Consider the following 20,153-nt stretch of genomic DNA (forward strand, 5'->3'; position numbering starts at 1 on the left):
TTTGACAAATTTTCGTTAAAGTTGGACGTGAAAATTTAAAATTCGTTTTTTATTCCCACAAAAATTTTTCATTTTCACAAGGGGTACTAGAAAAAAGCCCCCCAGAATTTATAACCCCATTTCTTCTGAGTAAGTGAATACCCCATATGTGGATGTAAAATTCTCTGCTTACGCACTACAGGGCTCAGAAGAGAACGAGTGCCATTGGGCTTTTGGAGAGATAATTTGGTTGGAATTGAAGGCCATGTGCATTTACAAAGCCCACATGGTGCCAGAACAGTGGACCCCCCCCCATATGTGACCCCATTTTGGAAACTATGCCCCTCAAGGAATGTAACAAGGGGTGCAGTGAGCATTTACACCCCACAGGTGTCTGACAGACTTTTTGAACAGTGGTCCATGAAAATGAAAAAAACATTTTTTCATTTGCACAGCCCACTGTTCCAAAGATCTGTCAAACGTCAGTGGAATGTAAATGCTCATTGCACCCCTTATTACATTCCGTGAGGGGTGTAGTTTCCGAAATAGGGTCACATGTGGGGGGGTCCACTGTTCTTTCACCATGGGGGCTTTGTAAACGCACATGGCCTTCAATTCCAACCAAATTATCTCTCCAAAAGCCCAATGGCACTCGTTCTCTTCTGGGCATTGTTGTGCAGAGCACTTTACATCCACATATGGGGTATTTCCATACTCAGTAGAAATTATGTTACAGATTTTGGGGGGCTTTTTCTTCTATTACCCCTTGTGAAAATAGAAAATTTGAGGTAACACCGGCATTTTTGTGAAAGAAATCTAATTTTAAATTTTGACGTCCAACTTTGGCGAAAATTTGTCAAACACCTGTGGGGTGTAAAGGCTCACTGTACCCCTTGTTACGTTCCTTAAGGGGTATTGTTTTCCAATTAGTTGCTTGAAGGACATTAAGTTTGATTCTGGAGTACCCCTTTTAACCAGCGGTTCCCTCCCAACCAGGGTGCCTCCAGCTGTTGCAAGACACATGGACTGATATTTGAGCCCTAAAAAGGGCGTTTTTGGGTGCTGCCCTTAAAGCAGATGTTACACTAGTGCTTTAGGAGTAAACTGGACCCTGAATACACCACCTAGCAGCAACCTAGCTATCCCTTTCCCTATTACAGCAGGAGCAGCTTCTCTAACCCTCCACTTCCTAAGCCTGCAGCATGCCGAATGAGGGTAAAATGGTGTCCGTGCAAGAAGTAGGGGGGTCTGGAAGGGAGGGACTGCTGCTGATTGGCTGTAATGTGTCTGCTGACTCTGACTCACAGGGTCAAAGTTTACCGCAATGTTAAAGTATAGGGGGCGGATCGAACTTCACATATGTTCGCCCGGCGATACGAACGCGAACATGCTAAATTCGCCGGGAACTGTTCGCCGGCGAACAATTCGCGACATCTCTAATGGTAAATTTGAGAGGAAAAAAATTGCATTTTTGTGATAAAAAAATATCATTTACACATCTGACTTTAACGAAAAGTAATCAAACACCTGTGCGGTGTAAAGGCTCATTGTACCCCTTGTTATGTTCCTTGAGGGGTGTAGTTTCCCAAATAGTGTGCCAAGTATTTTTTTTCTCCTGTTCTGGCACCATAGGGACTTCCTAAATGCAACATGCTCCCAAAAACCATTTCAGCAATATTTGCTTTCAAAAAGCGAAATGTAGCTCCTTCTCTTCTGAGCATTGTAGTTCATCCGCAGAGCACTTTATGTATGAGAGATGGATACATGAGGAGAAAGAAAACTTTTCTAACTAGCAAACAAAGTATAAAATAACTAGAACCTAGGTGGATGTCTAATATGTGAAACATAATCGAGACTCCGCATGTGGGCTACATTATATGTTAACGTCTATATTGTTGAATAAATAGGTTGGGAAGTATTTGAATTCTTCTTGCCCAAAAAAGTCTTCCATGAATGCCAAATCACACTAAATCTCTACCAATGGCCCAGACCTCCTCAAGTGTGCAGATATGGTTAATGGTAGCACATAGTTCAGCAATTGTGGGGCAAGTTGTAGACTTCCAATATCTTGTGATCACTAGTTTGGCTACTACCAGGATTTTACAGACCAATGACCTAAAGTTAGGTGGGAAATGTTCCACAACTATGAGTAGAAGTGCAGGACTATAGGTTAATACTATTGATAGTGATGTCACTATGCTAAGCAGTACTTCTACTTCCTTCCAATAAGTTGAAATGGTCGGGCATCCCCAAAGGGTATGTAGTAAGGACCCCTTATGAGAGCCCCCTCTCCAGCAAAGATCAGAACAGGTGGGGTACATCAGATGTAAATGTGTCGGTGTATAATACCATCTAAGTTTTTTTTTTTTTAAAACAGCCTCAATGTGCGTCACATTCTGTAAGGATTTGTATATATTTTTGTAGGATGAGACCCATTCCAAAGGAGAGATAGAAACATTTAGGTTTAGTTCCCACGCTGTCATCAATGGAATCTGAGTAAGCGTCCAATGATTAGCTAATTCAGAATTATATTTTGTAAACCTTTACGGCTAAGTGAGAAGAACCTGAACAAGGACGCGTTAAAGGGGTACTCCCGTGGAAAACTTTTAGTTTTTTAAATCAACTGGTGCCAGAAAGTTAAACAGATTTGTAAATGACTTCTATTAAAAAATCTTAATCCTTCCAGTACTTTTTAGGGCCTATATACTACAGAGAAAATGCTTTACTTTAGATTTCTCTGATGACATGACCACAGTGCTCTCTGCTGACCTCTGCTGTCCATTTTAGGAACTGTCCTGAGCAGGAGAAAATCCCCATAGCAAACATATGCTGCTCTGGACAGTTCCTAAAATGGACAGCAGAGGTCAGCAGAGAGCACTGTGGTCATAACATCAGAGAAATCTAAAAAGTAAAGCATTTCCTCTGTAGTATACAGCCCCTAAAATGTACTGGAAGGATTAAGATTTTTTAATAGAAGTAATTTACAAATCAGTTTAACTTTCTGGCACCAGTTGATTTAAAAATAAAAGTTTTCCACTGGAGTACCCCTTTAACTAGTGGAGGGCACAGTATTGTAGAAAATGTTTGATCCTAAGGTAGGAGAAAAGCTGTCTTGGTGACAGGTTGTAAATATGTTGTAGAGTGGAATAAGGGACAAGGACATTTTTTATCATACAATTGGCTCATGGTTACAATATTACATGAAAGCCATGGAGAGAGGTCCAAGTCTGGTATGGCCAGTAGTGTTGCTCGCGAATATTCGCAATTCGAATTTTATTCGCGAATATCGCATATTCGCGAATTCGCGAATATTCGCGAATATAGCGCTATATATTCGTAATTACGAATATTCGTTTTTTTTTTTGTTTTTTTTTCACAGTACACATCACAGTGATCATCCCTCTCTGCTTCCAGCTTATGTGGTGTAAAGAAGGCTGTAATACTACTGTGTGAGACTGGCGTGCGAATTTTCGCATATGCGAAAATCTGCATATGATAATTTTCGCATATACGAATTTTCACATATGTTAATTTGTTGTATATGCAAATTTTCGCATATGTTAATTTTCGCACATGCGAATACTCGCATATGCGAAAATAAAACGAGAATATTACGAATATGCGAATATGCGCGAATATGACGAATATTCGTCCATATATTCGCGAATATTCGCGAATTCGAATATGGCCTATGCCGCTCAACACTAATGGACAGTTGCAAAACTGATAACGGAGCCTGGAATTTACATGTTAAGGAGTCAGCTGTACACATTGAATGGCATCGTTCCCAACACTTGAGTCCGATGAGGGGGATAAAGTGGATGGTAACTTAATGTCCCAAGCATAGGAGAACAGTAAAGTCTTGGGAGTGACACCCTTGGCATATAAACCATATAATTCCATGTTATAAATAGTGTTGCTCGCGAATATTCGCAATGCGAATTTTATTTGCGAATTCGCGAATATTCGAGAATATAGCACTATATATTCGTAATTACGAATATTCATTTTTTTTTTTCACAGTACACATCACGGTGATCATCCCTCTCTGCTTCCAGCTTGTGTGGTGTAAAGAAGGCTCTAATACTACTGTGTGAGAATGGTGTGCGAATTTTCGCATATGCGAAAATGTTGCATATGCTACTTTTCGCATATGTGAATTTTCGCTTATTCTAATTATGTATACGCTAATTTTCGCACATGTAAATTTTCGCACACGTGAAATTTCGCATGTGCGAAAATAAAACGAGAATATGCGAATATCCGCGAATATATGACGAATATTCGTCCATATATTCGCGAATATTCGCGAATTCGAATATGGCCTATGCCGCTCAACACTAGTTATAAAACCATATCATTCTAAGAGGGTCTGCTTTCCTTTTTCCTGACTGTATGTACTGTAGCTTATAGATAATCAATAAACTCTAAATACTGCCTCCACACAATTGCTTTGATTATTTTGAAATGCTATTATAATATTTATATAGGGACAACTTCTGTGGTAATGAGAAGGAAAGATGTAAGTGTAAATCATCATGAAAAATAGCATCAAACAGGAGTAAGCCCTGCCCATAGACATGTGCAGTTATGTAAAAACCATTATGTATCATCTTTTATTTTAATTTTTTTTCTAAAATGATCAAATCTATGTGAGCTAGAACTTTTTCTGGATTAACAAGTCCAGCATATAAAAAAAAAAGATGTTCAGGTTTATGCACAGTTTTGTTACCAATAGTTATTTTATGATTACATGCACTACCAAAAGTCAACACTTGGTGGCAGTATTGTATAGGAATTGAAAAGCAAGGGGAAAAAGAAAAGCTCAAAAAGAAAAATGACAGCTTATAAACAAATCTAAACAATGTCATAAATGTAGGGTAAACTGACAAACCTGGATTTTTCATAGACAGAATGATCTGCTTTGGTGGCTTCCTCTATAAGAGGCATAACAATTTTCTCTGTTGAATCAGTAAGAAGTGTGAACGTTGGCTCCACTATGAAGTCTATAAAGCCTATAGTCATAAAACAAACAAACAAAAAAAAAATCAACAAGATTGTCATCATCCATATGTGACACAGAGAATTAGTATAATTTATATTGACAAATTAGGTCTAAATACAACAGTGTGTGTTGCTGTCATAGATAGTCCAATCTAAAGAAAATATTTTGTTAATTATCATTGGCAGGGAGCCGGAGGCAGACATATCATTTGTGTTAAAGGGTACCTCTCATCAAATAAACTTTTGATATATTTTAGATGAATGAATGTTGAATAACTTTCCAATAGCATGTTAATGAAATATATGCTTCTTTCTATTGTATTTTTCCCGATCAGTCCTGTCAGCAAGCATTTCTGACTCATGCTGGAGTCCTAAACACTCACAGCTGCCAGCCTGCTTTGTTCACAGCCAAACAGGCTGTGAACAAAGCAGGCTGGCAGCTCTGAGTGTTCTCCTTTGTGAACAAAGCAGACTGGCAGCTCGTAGTGTTTAGGACTCCAGCATGAGTCTGAAATGCTTGCTGCCAGGACTGGAAGGGAGACCCCTAGTGGTCATTTCTTCAAAGTGGAAAATTAAATAGAAAGAAGCATATTTTTCCATAACATGCAATTGTAAAGTTATTCTGCATACATTAATCTATAATATATCACATTTTTTTTTGATGAGAGGTACCCTTTAATTGTTAAAGGGGTACTCCACCCCTAGACATCTTATCCAAAGAATAGGGGATAAGATGTCTGATTGCAGATTCCTGCCACTGGGACCCCCTCGATCTCTGTGCAGCACCCGGCGTCCGTTTAGAATGCTGGGTGCGGGGGTCGTGACTTCACAGCCAGGCCCCCTTGCGACATCACGCCACACCCCCTCAATGCAAGTCTATGGGAGGGGGCGTGGTAACCTCCCATAGACTTGCATTGAGGGGTTGTGGTGTGACATCACAAGGGGCGTGGTGACGACATCACGACCGCCGCCGCTTGCTCCAAGCGTTCAGAACAAAATATTCTGAACGCTGGGGCAGCGGAGTACCCCTTTTAAGGAGAAAAAATGTATCCCCTGTCCACCGCATAGGGTAGCTGATCATGGGGGTTCAACCACTGGGGGTGGGGGGCGAGAACACATAAGTAGCCAGGGGCCTGTACAGGTGGTTGGACCACCGGGATCAGACACTTATCCAGTATCCATGGATAGGAAATAAGTGTCTGGACTACCCCTTTAAATGATATAAGGTATTATTATAAACTTACACTTATAATGTTTTCACACAGGGACCATCTGACTGTGTCTGTCCCCGGAGGGGACCCCATGTAAACTTCACTATGGGAAAAATTATGTACTGTGACTTTATTAAGTTATCCCGTCATATATTTGCATATGTGTGGATAAGAATGAACACATACTCCCAAAATATGTTCTACTCAATGTTTGCTCAATACAAATACTTTTTTTTTTTTTACTGTTAACCAGTTATGTTTAAGTCACTTCAAGCTGTTATTTAGAACTGGAGAAATATGGCATATGACATATGATTAGAAAATTTGTTTTTCCTTTTATTCCATTTTTTGGTGTTTTCTTTGGCTACAAGCAGACTTTGTAATAAATACATTTGTTTACCTGCTTGGCAAAAACAGATAATATAATCCAAATAAAATAACTTTTTTTTAGCTCTGAGCGTCAGTAAATGATATTTTTCAGCAAATTCTGTTACAGTACTCTTTGGTTGGAGCAGTGATCCTGTTTTCCTGACGCCCTTGAGAGGTGTTTGGTGACCCATTTATAGCAGAGAGTATATTGGTAAACTTTGACCATTACTAGCACTCAATTATTTCACATTTATTTATATCCTTCGGAAGGATCCATCAAATTGATATAATAAGGAGGCAGAGGATTACCTATTTGGGACTGTGCTACCAGTGTGGACTTTCGGTCGCAGAGTGGTGAGAAGGAAAGCCCTAATTCCGCCTCTTTGTCCCCCTGTAAATATAAATTGGTACTGTTAATATGAAAGGTAAGCATTAGAATTCTTAACATTTAAAGTCTCTGCCAACACGGCCTCACAGGAGCAGATCATTGCTTTTTAAAAGTTTTGTGTAGACATTAAAGTGGATATTCCACAGCATACCCTAATATAGAGGTCCCCAACTTGTTGCCCAGGAACCACATGTGGCACCCCAGCTGTTGGGAGGAACAGATACTATTGTGCCTCAGTGGCATAGTATTACTAAAACCTACCATGGTCAAATCCATATCAGTGCGTGCAGGGGTCAAGTCCTGGGAAAAAAAAGTGTGGGAACTCACCCAAGATTTCCACTTAAAGGGGTACTCCGCCCCTAGACATCTTATCCCCTATCCAAAGGATAGGGGATAAGATGTCTGATTGCAGTGTTCCTGCCGCTGGGGACCACCGCGTTCTCCCTGCTGCACCCGACAATCGTTTAGAGCTTTGGGTGCAGCGCCAGAGGCTCGTGACGTCACGGCCACAGACCCTCAATGCAAGTCTATAGTAGGGTGCATTAAGGCCGTCACTCCCACTCCCATAGACTTGCATTGAGGGGGCATGGTGATGTCACAAGCCTCTGCCCCCCTTCACCAGTCATTCGGCATGGAGCGAAGTTCACTCCTGGCACCGGATGTCTGGGATGCCGCAGCCAAGATCGCTGGGGTCCCCAGTGGCGGGACCCCCGGGATGATCCTTCAGAACTCCTGCAAATAGGAACTGCATTCCTGCTGTGGAAAAAGTGCAGGAACTCCGTTCCCATGAGTTCCTGCAGGACTTGAGCCCTGAGTGCGTGGCAGACAACAATTTAACCTTAGATTCTCAGGTTTCAACATTATTATCAATGTGTATTTTCTGAGGTCAGTCCCCTAGCAAACCCAAAATGAACAGTATATTCATTTACCTATTTATGGTAGTGCTTGTATACTATAAAATACTTTTGTGTGCTAAAAAGACACATGAAAGCCAACCTAGAGTTTTCAAAAAAGCAGTAAAAGAAACCTTAGACTGTGACAAAAGATTCTCTGGCCATGGGAGGAACCCAGGTACTGCCTGTCATCTGCTTATACCATTTATACAGAGTAGCATGGTGGTGGGGACAGCATCATGCTGTGAGGGTCTTATTCAGCGGCTGAGACAGGGACAGGGAACTACTCAAGGTTGAGGGAAAGCTGAAAAGAGCAAAGTACAGATATATTCTTAAAGGGGCACTCCCAGCGTTCTGAACATTTTGTTTCGTACACTTGGAGCGGGCGGCGGGGTCGTGATATCACAGCCAAGCCCCTCATGACACCTCACCATGCCCCCTCATTGCAAGTCTATGGGAGGGGGCGTGATGGCCGCCAAGACCCCTCTCATAGAGTTTCATTGAGGGGGTGGGGTGTGACGTCACAAGGGGGCATAGCAGTGACATCACGACCCCGCCACCTGCACCCAGTGTTCTACACAAGCGCCGGGTGCTGCACAGAGATCGCAGGGGTCCCAGCAGCGGGACCACTACCATCAGACATCTTTTCCCCTATCCTTTGGAAAGGGGATAATATGTCTAGGGGCGGAGTACCCCTTTAATGAAAACCTGATCCAGAGTCCTCTGGACCTCACATTGTGCCGAAGGTTCATCTTCCAACAAGACAATGATTCCAGTCAAGACGACAACACAGGAGCGGCGTAGAGACAACTCTGTGAAAGTCCTTGAATGGTCCAACCAGAGCCCTGACTTGAATCCAATTAAACATTTCTGGAGAGACCTGAAAATGGCTTCCACTGATGGTCCTCATCCAATCTAACAGGGCTTGGGAGGATCTGCACAGAAGAATGGCAGAAAATCCCCAAATCCAGAGGCGCAATCCCCACGAATACTGGAGGCTGTGATCACTGCCAAAGGGGCTTCAACTAAGTATTTTACTGAATAAATTAGCAAATATTTCCAACATTTTACTTTGTCATTATGTGGTATTTAAAATGATGTGGGGAAAGCTATACATATATGTATATATATATATATATATATATATATATATATATATATTTATATATATATATTATATATATATATATATATATATATATATATATATATATATATTATATAGCAAAAGGGGAATACATAACAAAATGTAAAAGGGAATAAAAACTTTCCTAATGCACTGTACTTTACACTACTACAATAATTATGTAAAGGCACAAACCAGTTATGAGACATTACATAAAATTTCTATAAAAACAAGTAAAACAGATGACATTACTATTTTATACATGCCAATAGAAAATGCAGGATATTTGATAGTTAATGGAATATTGAACTAGCACCTGTCTAAAAAACTCCTCCATTAGTAAGTCTGTCCAGCGCTGATGCATATCCCATATTTTTGCAGGATGACTGATATCAGCAGCATGAAGAATCAAGGACATGGCTTTCGATTTGTCTATTCTGTGAAATAAAGAAAACAATTCAATCATGTCCTGAAATGGAGCCATGGCATTGAAGGGAAGAACCATTCAGTATTTCTCATCAAGGCCGGACTATTGCTGATTTATCTCTTAATAACCCTATAGAAAATTCATGATACACCCTATTAAGAGTGTAATCTTCACATTCACATAGTTATAATATTAACATGTAGGATTTATAAGAGCTATTCCAGGACAGCCCATACATTGGGGTCACTGTTTAAGCAATGCTTGATGTTAATATTTTTGGTTTAATTAAAAAAGGAAATAGAATCAAAAAAAATTTTTTTTGGAGTGTTCTACAACTTCCACATCGTGGTTCATCTTGGGCCTGCTGGTTCATAAATATAATGTCAGACCTAGAACTAGTGTAGTATACAGGCAATGTACCTAAAATACATGGGTAACAATCCCTGTTAGTATAATAATGGTTGTTGGAAGATTGGTGGTAGTCCCCTTTGGGTATCCAGCATTTGCTAGACCAAGATAACACAGGAGAGGACATTATATAAAAGTTCTATAAAAACTAGTTAAATGGGCACTGTCATGAAATCTAAAAATTGATATGTTGTAGTACTTAAGTACTACAACATATCTCTAATATACTTTAATAAAAAAAAATTGATTTTAATCAAGTTTAAAATCACTTTTAAAATCGGCCACTAGGGGTCGCCCTCCTAGTGGCCGAATGCATTCTGCAGTGATGTCAATACTGGATTTCGACTCATTTAAGCCTGGCAATGAGTCGAAATCCAGTCACTGCGGTGCTCGCTCCCACCTGTCAATCAAACAGGCGAGAGCGAGCACGCTGATAGCTGGGGCTGCACGGATTGGCCAGCTCCACTGGCCTCGTGCGCGCCCCCCCCGCCCCCGTTACCCTGTCCGGAGGCAGCTCATTGATCCTCCGGTAAGTCTGCACCACTAGAGGAATGGGGTGGGGGAAGCGGGGTTTAGGGGTGAGCGCTGCCGCTCCACACTAGAGGCATGGGGTTGGGGTGGGGGTGGGGGAGCGGGGTTCGGGAGAGCGCCGCCGCTGCTGCTCCCGAAGTAGCACTGCTGCGCTGGTTAAACAAAGTTATTGTTTTCACCACAGGGTGCCTCCAGCTGTTTCACCACTACAACTCCCAGAATGCCCTGACAGCCAGTAGATATCAGGGCAAGCTGGGAGTTGTAGTGGTGAAACAGCTGGAGGCACCCTGTATAGTGAGCTAAGGGCGGAAGTGCCGGCCCCAGCAGGCATCAGTGACGTGGTGCCTGCTGGGGAAGTCTGCGTGGTAGTGAGCACACTACCAGGCAGACAAAAAGGCATTTTAATATAGTAAAAAAAAAAAATGTAAAGGCAGGGAGGGGGTTAGGGATAGATGGGCAATAGGCAGGGACAGAAAGAAAAAAAAATGTATGGTGGGAGCTACCCTTTAAACACTTGTAGACCCCATACTCATGGTAAAGCTGTGTGCTTGCAGGGTGTACCATAACACATAGACACCCTACAAAACCAAAGCCATAGGCACTCCAAGCACTCCTGTTTAATGTCTCAGGGATGAGCCCCATATAATGGTTCCTTAGTATAACATGTGGTGGTACATTCTGCAAGTACGTGAAGGCACACTAGAAGCTCATAGAATTATGTGGTTACAATATTCAGGATTTTTACACCACAGTTCCATAATGTTTATATTTTTTAAAGGGGTTTACTTACAGAGGGGTTCTCAAGATTACAAGTTATGCCTTATTCACAGGATAGGGCATTACGAGGTAATTGTGTGTACATGTGTGTGTGTGTGTGTGTGTGTGTGGGGGGGGGGGGGGTCAGACCACTAACAATCACAAAAGTGAAGGTCAATTGTCGCCAAATTAATGGAAACGCACCATGGCATGCATGCTCATCTAGCACTCCGTTCATTCTCTATGGGATTTACATGATTTACATTGGGGATTGCTGAACTTAGCTATGTGAATGGAGCAGTGGCAGAGAATATTTAATTATTAGACGGAATACCTCTGGGACCCCCAGTCTCATGATCAATGGGGGTCTCAGAGGTAGACCCTCTAATAATCTGCTATTTATCTCCAATCCTGTAGATAGGGGACAAGTTTTAATCGTGGCATAACTCAAGACACAATCCCTCTTTCCTGTAACCAGGGGTAGTTCCAATACTTTTACATTATTTCAGCTTTGTATAGTAAAGAGCCTAATAAAAATGTTAAAGATATAAAACACAACATAGATGACATCATAGTGTTCTTTACCCTTCTGGCTGCTGTAACGTATTTCTCATGGTCTTTATCTGCTGGAAGTGACCAGACATATCTGTAGATAGAACCATCTCAATCACCAGTGTCCTCAAGTCTCTGTAAACCAAAGCAACACAAGTAACATACCCACCAGGGCAACTGGAAAATACTAGCTAAAAAGTTAATTTTAATATCAGATCTTATTAAAAGTATCTTTCTGTGTTTGGAGAACACACACAGAGCCTCTTTGGCAGCTCACGGTGCTTCTCTAATTCTGTGGAGCGTTGTGATGATATATGGTGCCCCTCTACAGCCAATATTGTAGATATATTTACCATGAACGCACTACTTCTAGGTATGAATACTTTCATGACACATCATCCAATAAAGCATGCTATGATATTTTCTGTTTGATCCTGTTAATTCATCTTTCTATAGAATCAGAAGCACATATAGACTGCTATAGTTGCCTTATTATGGCTTCATACAATTCCGACACTTTATGAAGCCATAATAAAGCTATGTACATTAATCTGTTGTCAGTGTCACCCATGCTTAGCAGTTCTACAGGCTTATAGTGCAGGTGACGCTGATTAGAATGGTTTTAACCATTTTTCAACCCATGCCCGCCTTCTTCCGTTATAGCCGAAAATTTGAATATGCAAATGAGGCTCTTTGTGCACTCAGGACATTCCTTAACTCCGAGTGCACTGTGGCATCTGGCCTGCATCTTCTAGTTTAACGTCTTCTTTATAAATATTATTTTTTCTTCTCTTGTGACATCTCTCTCATGAGCAGAGTGGTCTCATGTAATGATCTCACATTGTCAATTACAAATGTGCCACTTCCAGGCTTCACCTGCTGCTTTACAGCCTTGGCCTATGTAAGAAGTACACTTAACCTTACCTGAGATCTTTCAGGCAGGACGTCACTGTGCACTCCAGGCTAGCGGATGCCCCTGGTCCACCAAAAGCCTAATTTGCATGTCTACATTTTCCACAACAGAGGAACAGGAGCAGGGATTGAAAAATGGTAAAGACCATTTTAATAAGCACCATCGGCATATATAAGCCTCCACAACAGGTTAGTTTGGGTGATGCTGATGACAAATTCCCTTACAGACTTTGGATGTAAATGTACATCTTGATGGCCTGGTACTTTGCACTCCAAGACGTACATTTGCATACTGTACATGAAGCGGGCACTAGAGCTTCATGCACAACAGGTCCCAGATGCTATTAGCAGCCAAGTACCTTCTGGTAATGGTGGTCATCAGCAAACACGCTGATGTCCGCCATTACCTCCTCAGATGCCGTGATCAATACTTACCATGGCATCTGCAGCATTGCGGTGTCTCTGATTGCTTATCTGGTCACCATGGAATCAAAAGCAGGGATTAGATGAGCACGATGGCAGCCAGAGGTCCTCTCACCTGCATCCAGTAGCTTTCTAGGGGTCTTCTTCTCTGGTCTGCCTACTAGAAGACCAGAGAGGTAGATCGCCCATCATACTGATCAGTGCTATGACTATGCATGGCACTAAATAGTATTAGCAATCTAATTATTGCTGTAAATAGTCCTCTATAGGGACATAAAAATGTAAAAAAAATGAAAAAAAAAGTACAAAAAAATTGAATAAGCCCCTCCTTTTTCCTATTTTACCCAAAAATGTGTAAAAAATGAATGGCTTACAGGTAAAACTAAAAAAAAAAATAAAAAAGGCCACAATTGCTGCTTTTTGGTCACATGACATTCCAAAAAATGTTTGTAAAAAATGACAAAAAAATCACATATATGCAAAACTGGTAGCAAAAAAATAAAAAATAAAATGCAGATCACAGCACACATATACCGAAAAATTAGATTAAGTTACAGGTGGTTCAAATAGGGAAGTGTTGAACATACTTTTTTACATTTTATGGTAAAACTAAGTAATGTAAGTAGAAAGTACAATTGGTAATGCTAAAAAAAATAAGCCCTCATATGGGTCTGAAGATGGAAAACTAAGAGTTATGCTCTTTGCAGACAAGAAGGACAAAATGAAAATGCTAAAATAATATTGGCTGTGTTCTTATGGGGTTAACCCTTACGATAATAATCATTAAAAAACAAAGTTTAACTGGCATAATATTATTGGTGAATTGTATAAAATAATGGCCTAGTAGTTACCTGGAATTTTTTTTTCTTCTTAGGGGACAAGAGAAATGAAAAATATTTTGTTTATTGGATCTAATTATTCACTGCTTTGGGCCTGATGGGGATCAGGCACAACTGTCACTGTTGGTATCATAGCCAATGAATAGAGCGGTGGTGCAAGGCTATTCACAAGGGGCACTCAGGGACCACCTTTCTCTTGACCTCTGGACCCCCCCATGGATTGTAAATGTATCACCTATCCTGCGTTAGTGGACCAAACGGCTTTTATTACTGAAACCCAAAAGATTTTATACGAAAATAATTTTTGGTAACTGTGATACTTTACCTCCAGTCATCTTTGGACAAATTTACCAAAATGTTCATGTCATCCTCTTGCATTATTCGATAGGCAGCGCTTACATGATGATTTTCTAGAACAGAACGGTCATTGTACAGTATTGCAGCATCAGACCTAAACAGGAAAAACAAAGAGCACTGTGGTCGAATTGTAGAAGAGAAACTAAAGTAGTTTTCTGAACAACAGTTTATAATATGCTTTACAGCTTTACAGCAGGGCCCATGGACATAGTCAACAATGGATATGAACTAAATGGGGAGCATGTCTGGGCATGCTTGGTGACCTCTGAAGAGGTCATTCCAAAGGGAGAAGGAGGAGTCTGAGCTATGAGCTTTATCTATTGTCTTTTCTATCTACTGGTGTAATGCTGTACAGATCACTTTCCAGCAGTCTCCTTCTTATCATCACACACAGAACCGGAAGTCTTAGTTTTAGGCTTAGAGGGCAGAAAGAAAACTGAAAGATTTTAAATGGATTATTTTAAATGGTACCTATCATTTCGGATACATTTTAATATGTTGTAAATTTGTCCATATCTAATAACTCCCTAATATACTTCTTAAAGGAGATATCCAGTGGTGAAAAACGCATATCTCCTATTCAAAGGATAGGGGATAAGTTTCAGATCGCGGGGGGTCCGACCGCTTGGCCCCCCCGTGATCTCCTGTATGGGGCCCCGACAGCCTGCGGGAAGGGGGCATGTTGACCACCGCACGAAGCGGCGGCTGACACGCCCCCTCAATACCACTATACGGCAGAGCCGAAGCGCTGCCTTCGGCAATCTCCAGCTTTGCCATAGAGTTGTATTGAGGGGGCGTGTTGGCTGTCACTTCGTGCGGTGGTCAACACGCGCTATCTGGCCAGCGAGCCGGGTCCTGTACAGGAGATCGAGGGGGGCCTCAGCGGTCGGACCCCCCGCAATCTGAAACGTATCCCCTATCCTTAGGATGGAGGATACGTTTTTCACCACCTGACTTCCCCTTTAATAACATTTCTAACCTTTATATCATAAAAAGCACCTTACACGTCCTGCCACTAGAGGTCCTCCTTCTGGTCCTGTCTGCATTAATCAGAATTGTCTCCTGCAGCGGCCTGGCGGAGACAAAAATCCAGAAATACAGGCAGGACCTCTTCAGCTCAGATGAGGAAGGGTGTAAGTATTCTCTGGCAGGGCCACTGGATGATCTCGCACCTGCCATGGAATGCTTCTTCCTATATTGCAGCGCTTACTGAGAGTAAGCAGAGATAGCAGACCTAAAACTAGGTAAATAAAGCACCAATAATAAAATGAAAAGGCGGGGGTGGTTTGTTTGTCACCAAGGAAAATAAAAGGATGTTATGAACAAATGATAGGTACTCTTTAAAATATAGATATTACAATGAAAATTAGAAAAAAAATTCCCCCAAAATTATTTTCAAATATGTTTAATATAAAAACTTGATTTAGGCAATTTAAACTAGGACATGCAAATTATAGAGGGCTCTGTTTGCTACTGGACCTGACACCTAATAATATGGACTCTCTTATTACAGCGGAGAGGAGGAAATAAATAAAAAAAATATAACAAAGAGCTATAATTGTTTGTAAATATTGTTTTTGAACATTATAGCTCCAAGTGACCTGTTTGGTGGCCAAAATATGTTAGTTATTTTCTAGCTGTGAAAAGCCAACATACTGTCAGTCCCAATAGTCTGATCAGGTCTCAGTTCTGTAACGTTTGCATTGTTTGCATTGACAGTGTATAAAACCTACTTTGCCTTCACTGCCATGTCCAGTAAAGGGGTTATCCCATGAAAAAATAGGATGGTTTTCTGGTATATCGTGCAAAAGCATAGCTATTTTTCAACTGGAATAATAATTTTAAAAAAAACAACTCTTGTGTCTAGATATTTTTGTTGTACAGTATGTTTGTTTTGCTCCCTGGTTTTCTTTTAATTTACTTTTTCTAACGTGTCCAGTGCTGAGAAGTAACCACTGCTAATGTGAAAATTTGTATAAAGGTGCTTTTACATCAAGTTTTTACTTTCCGGCAGCCGGATCGGGGGGAAGAATTTTCAAACCTCATGTTGTCTCAAACAGCCAAAAGGATTCAGCTAGTGATTATAACAGGTTATATTCCAACCATATACAGCTTTTGATCTGGACTAAAAACCACAGCAGACCATGGATTTTAGTCTGGGTCAAAAGACGGATACGGTTGAAAAAAGAGCCAACTGGAGGCACTAGTTCCACTTGGGCAATTTAGAAATTCTCCCACCATGAATGCATCTTAAAGGGGTACTCCACCCCTAGACATCTTATCCCCTATCCAAAGGATAGGGGATAAGATGTCTGATCGTGGGGGTCCCGTCGCTGGGACCCCCGCAATCTCCCTGAAGCTCCCGCTTAGAACACTCGGTGTGCGGCACCAGAGGCTCGTATGTCATGGTCAAGCCCCCTCAATACAAGTCTATGGAAGGGGGAGTGATGGCCACCAAGCCTCTTCCCATAGACTTGCATTGAGGGGGCATGACGTCACAAGGAGTGTGGCCGTGACATTGCAAACGAATGCCGGGTGCTGCAGGGAGAACGTGGGGGGGTCCCGCGAGGGAAAAGATGGATAAAGCATGTTAGATTTCAACATACCTGATCCTTTATTGTAGCAGAAAATACTGTAAGCTGATACTAAAAGTGCCTGGTAACCAGTTATTTCCCATGCCCATATAGATATAAATAGGCACACTTAGCTGATGTCTGGATGTCAGATGAATGTATGTGTACCTTTTATGTATGATCAGCCCTTAATTGTGATGTTGAGACATCTTGACTTTCAAAGACAGCCACCACCTTGCACCACACAGAGAAGTACAAGGAGAGGTTGATTAAATATTAAAAACTATCTTTGTACAATACCGAGCAGTTTGAGACATCTTCCCATATAGAGGAGCCCATTTTTTCATAAATTGTGTGGATATATTCAAATTAGAAAATGGTTCTTACCTTGTTTGTATGTGAAAGTTATTTGTGGTCCCTGTGTGCTCATAGTCATGGATAGCAGCAGCTAAGATCATTGCCAAAATTTCCAGTTCTGTGAGCCAGTGCTGCAAAAATCCAAAATTTCACACTGTCACAAAAACTAATATACATTTATAATAATATAATAACTTAAGGGGGACCTAAGGGGTTGTCCTCTGTCTTTTATTTTTTTATACAGGACATTACCCTCATTACACAAAAAGGGCTTGATTCTTAATAATACTAATTTTTCAAGAGTAAGGAACAGTGAGGAACAATTGAGGCACGAATATTCTGGCATAAACTGTGCCAAAAAGACCAATGAGTTTGGGCAGGTTTACTAAAACTGGCTAAAACTTAAAGTGGTACTCTGGTGAAAAACTTTTTTTTAATTTAAATCAACTGGTGCCAGAAAGTTAAACAGATTTTTAAATTACTTTGATTAAAAAATCTTAATGCTTCCCGTACTTATTAGCTGCTAAATGCTACAGCGGAAATTATTTTCTTTTTGAAACACAGAGCTGTCTGCTGACATCATGAGCACAGTGCTCTCTGCTGACATCTCTGTCCATTTTAGGAACTGTCCAGAACAGCATATGTTTGCTATGGGGATTTCCTTTTACTCTGGACAGTTCCTAAAATGGACAGAGATGTCAGCAGAGAGCACTGTGCTCATGATGTCAGCAGACAGCTCTGTGTTTCAAATGGAAAATAATTTCCACTGTAGTATTTAGCAGCTAATAAGTACAGGAAGGATTAAGATTTTTTAATAGAAGTAATTTACAAATCTGTTTAACTTTCTGGCACCAGTTGATTTAAAAAAAAAAAAAAGTTTTCTACTGGAGTACCCCTTTAACCCCTTAAGGACGCAGGACGTAAATGTACGTCCTGGTGCGGTGGTACTTAACGATGCCCGTGTCATGCGCGGCTGATCCCGGCTGCTGATCGCAGCCAGGGACCCGCCGGCAATGGCCGACGCCCGCGATCTCGCGGGCGTCCGCCATTAACCCCTCAGGTGCCGGGATCAATACAGATCCCGGCATCTGCGGCAGTGCGCGATTTGAATGAATGATCGGATCGCCCGCAGCGCTGCTGCGGGGATCCAATCATTCAGAACGCCGCACGGAGGTCCCCTCACCTTCCTCCGTCCGGCTTCCGGTGTCTCCTGCTCTGGTCTGTGATCGAGCAGACCAGAACAGAAGATGACCGATAATACTGATCTGTTCTATGTCCTATACATAGAACAGATCAGTATTAGCAATCATGGTATTGCTATGAATAGTCCCCTATGGGGACTATTCAAGTGTAAAAAAAAATGGAAAAAAATGGAAAAGTAAAAGTAAAAAAAAAGTGAAAAATCCCCTCCCCCAATAAAAAAGTAAAACGTCCGTTTTTTCCTATTTTAACCCCCAAAAGCGTAATTTTTTTTATAGACATATTTGGTATCACCGCGTGCGTAACTGTCCGAACTATTAAAATAAAATGTTAATGATCCCGTACGGTGAACGGCGTGAACGAAAAAAAAAAAGTCCAAAATTCCTACTTTTTTAATACATTTTATTTTAAAAAAAATTATAAAAAATGTATTAAAAGTTTTTTATATGCTAATGTGGTATAAAAAAAAAGTAAAGATCATGGCGCAAAAAATGAGCGCCCATACCGCCGCTTATACGGAAAAATTAAAAAGTTAGAGGTCAGCAAAATAAAGGGATTATAAACGTACTAATTTGGTTAAAAAGTTTGTGATTTTTTTAAGCGCAACAATAATAGAAAAGTATGTAATAATGGGTATCATTTTAATCGTATTGACCCTCAGAATAAAGAACACATGTCATTTTTACCATAAATTGTACGGCGTGAATACGAAACCTTCCAAAATTAGCAAAATTGCGTTTTTCGTTTTAATTTCCCCACAAAAATAGTGTTTTTTGGTTGAGCCATGCATTTTATGATATAATGAGTTATGTCATTACAAAGGACAACTGGTCGCACAAAAAACAAGCCCTCATACTAGTCTGTGGAGGAAAATATAAAAGAGTTATGATTTTTAGAAGGCGAGGAGGAAAAAATGAAAACGTAAAAATTAAATTGTCTGAGTCCTTAAGGCCAAAATGGGCTGAGTCCTTAAGGGGTTAAGGTAGTATTATATGGGCAGGACCTGGGTCCAATGTGAGCGTCAATCAAGTAAATCAGCTCTTGTATAGGGAGCCTGTTATGCGTCTCGATTATTGTGTGGACAGGGCAGCACGCACAATTGTTGGATTGTCCCTGGAGGTGGCCCTTTACTTTTATTTTGTTAGCCGCACATCTTCTTGATATTTTTTAAGCTGGTTTATAAGAGGTGATCAATCATCCATCAGCTGCTCGCTGGGCCTATTACACAGGGCCATATTAGCCTGTTCGGACAATAATCGCCTTGTGTAATTGGGCCTTTAAACTAGAGGGTTCCATTATACAGGGTGACTATTGGTCAAAAAGGCTAATATTGTCCAGCAACAAGTCAATGAACAGTCAAACAAACACTCATTTGTTGGCGAATCATGAGGTTTTTAAGAGCACCGATCTATGAGAACTGCGGTCATTTAAAGCGCGTATCGGGAGCGTATAGAGCCCATGAAATTATCACGGTGCCTCATGCTGTTAAATCATTTTGGTGCATCTTTTGACAATTTTAAACAAATGTCTGAAACACAAAGTTTTCAAATCTGTGCATCCGAGTGCATCGCTACTACTTCCTTGCTATACTATACACTCACAAAAAAAGTAACATAAACCGCCCCCAGACCAAAATATAGGAATATTTGTCATTTTATTAGAGCACACAAACAATATATTCTTTTATGATTTATTTTTTGGAGTGGCAGTTATTTATGTATCTAAACACTTTTGTCTAGCTACACACCTCTTATTAATTTGAATCGCATCCATGTCCCTTCCAAATAAGCTACACCCCATTGTCAGGCAAGGTATATTAAGTATTCAAACTGATTATATAATAAATGT

The 20,153-nt window shown here is 40.7% G+C and overlaps 1 protein-coding gene across 3 annotated transcripts in view; it reads right to left on the reverse strand.

The window, feature by feature from the left end:
* PDE1A (phosphodiesterase 1A) overlaps positions 1 to 20,153 on the reverse strand; it is a 421,223-nt gene that overhangs the window by 25,629 nt on the left and 375,441 nt on the right. For all 3 annotated transcript variants that reach the window (XM_056533525.1, XM_056533526.1, XM_056533527.1), the window contains exons 7-12: positions 17,136 to 17,236; positions 14,144 to 14,269; positions 11,678 to 11,779; positions 9,287 to 9,407; positions 6,873 to 6,954; positions 4,874 to 4,994 (exon numbers count right to left, since the gene is read on the reverse strand). In XM_056533525.1, the coding sequence (XP_056389500.1) occupies positions 4,874 to 4,994; positions 6,873 to 6,954; positions 9,287 to 9,407; positions 11,678 to 11,779; positions 14,144 to 14,269; positions 17,136 to 17,236 (653 nt within the window). The remainder of the gene's footprint in view (positions 1 to 4,873; positions 4,995 to 6,872; positions 6,955 to 9,286; positions 9,408 to 11,677; positions 11,780 to 14,143; positions 14,270 to 17,135; positions 17,237 to 20,153) is intronic.

Source organism: Hyla sarda, chromosome 8, assembly GCF_029499605.1.
Source record: "Hyla sarda isolate aHylSar1 chromosome 8, aHylSar1.hap1, whole genome shotgun sequence".
Lineage (NCBI taxonomy): Eukaryota > Metazoa > Chordata > Amphibia > Anura > Hylidae > Hyla > Hyla sarda.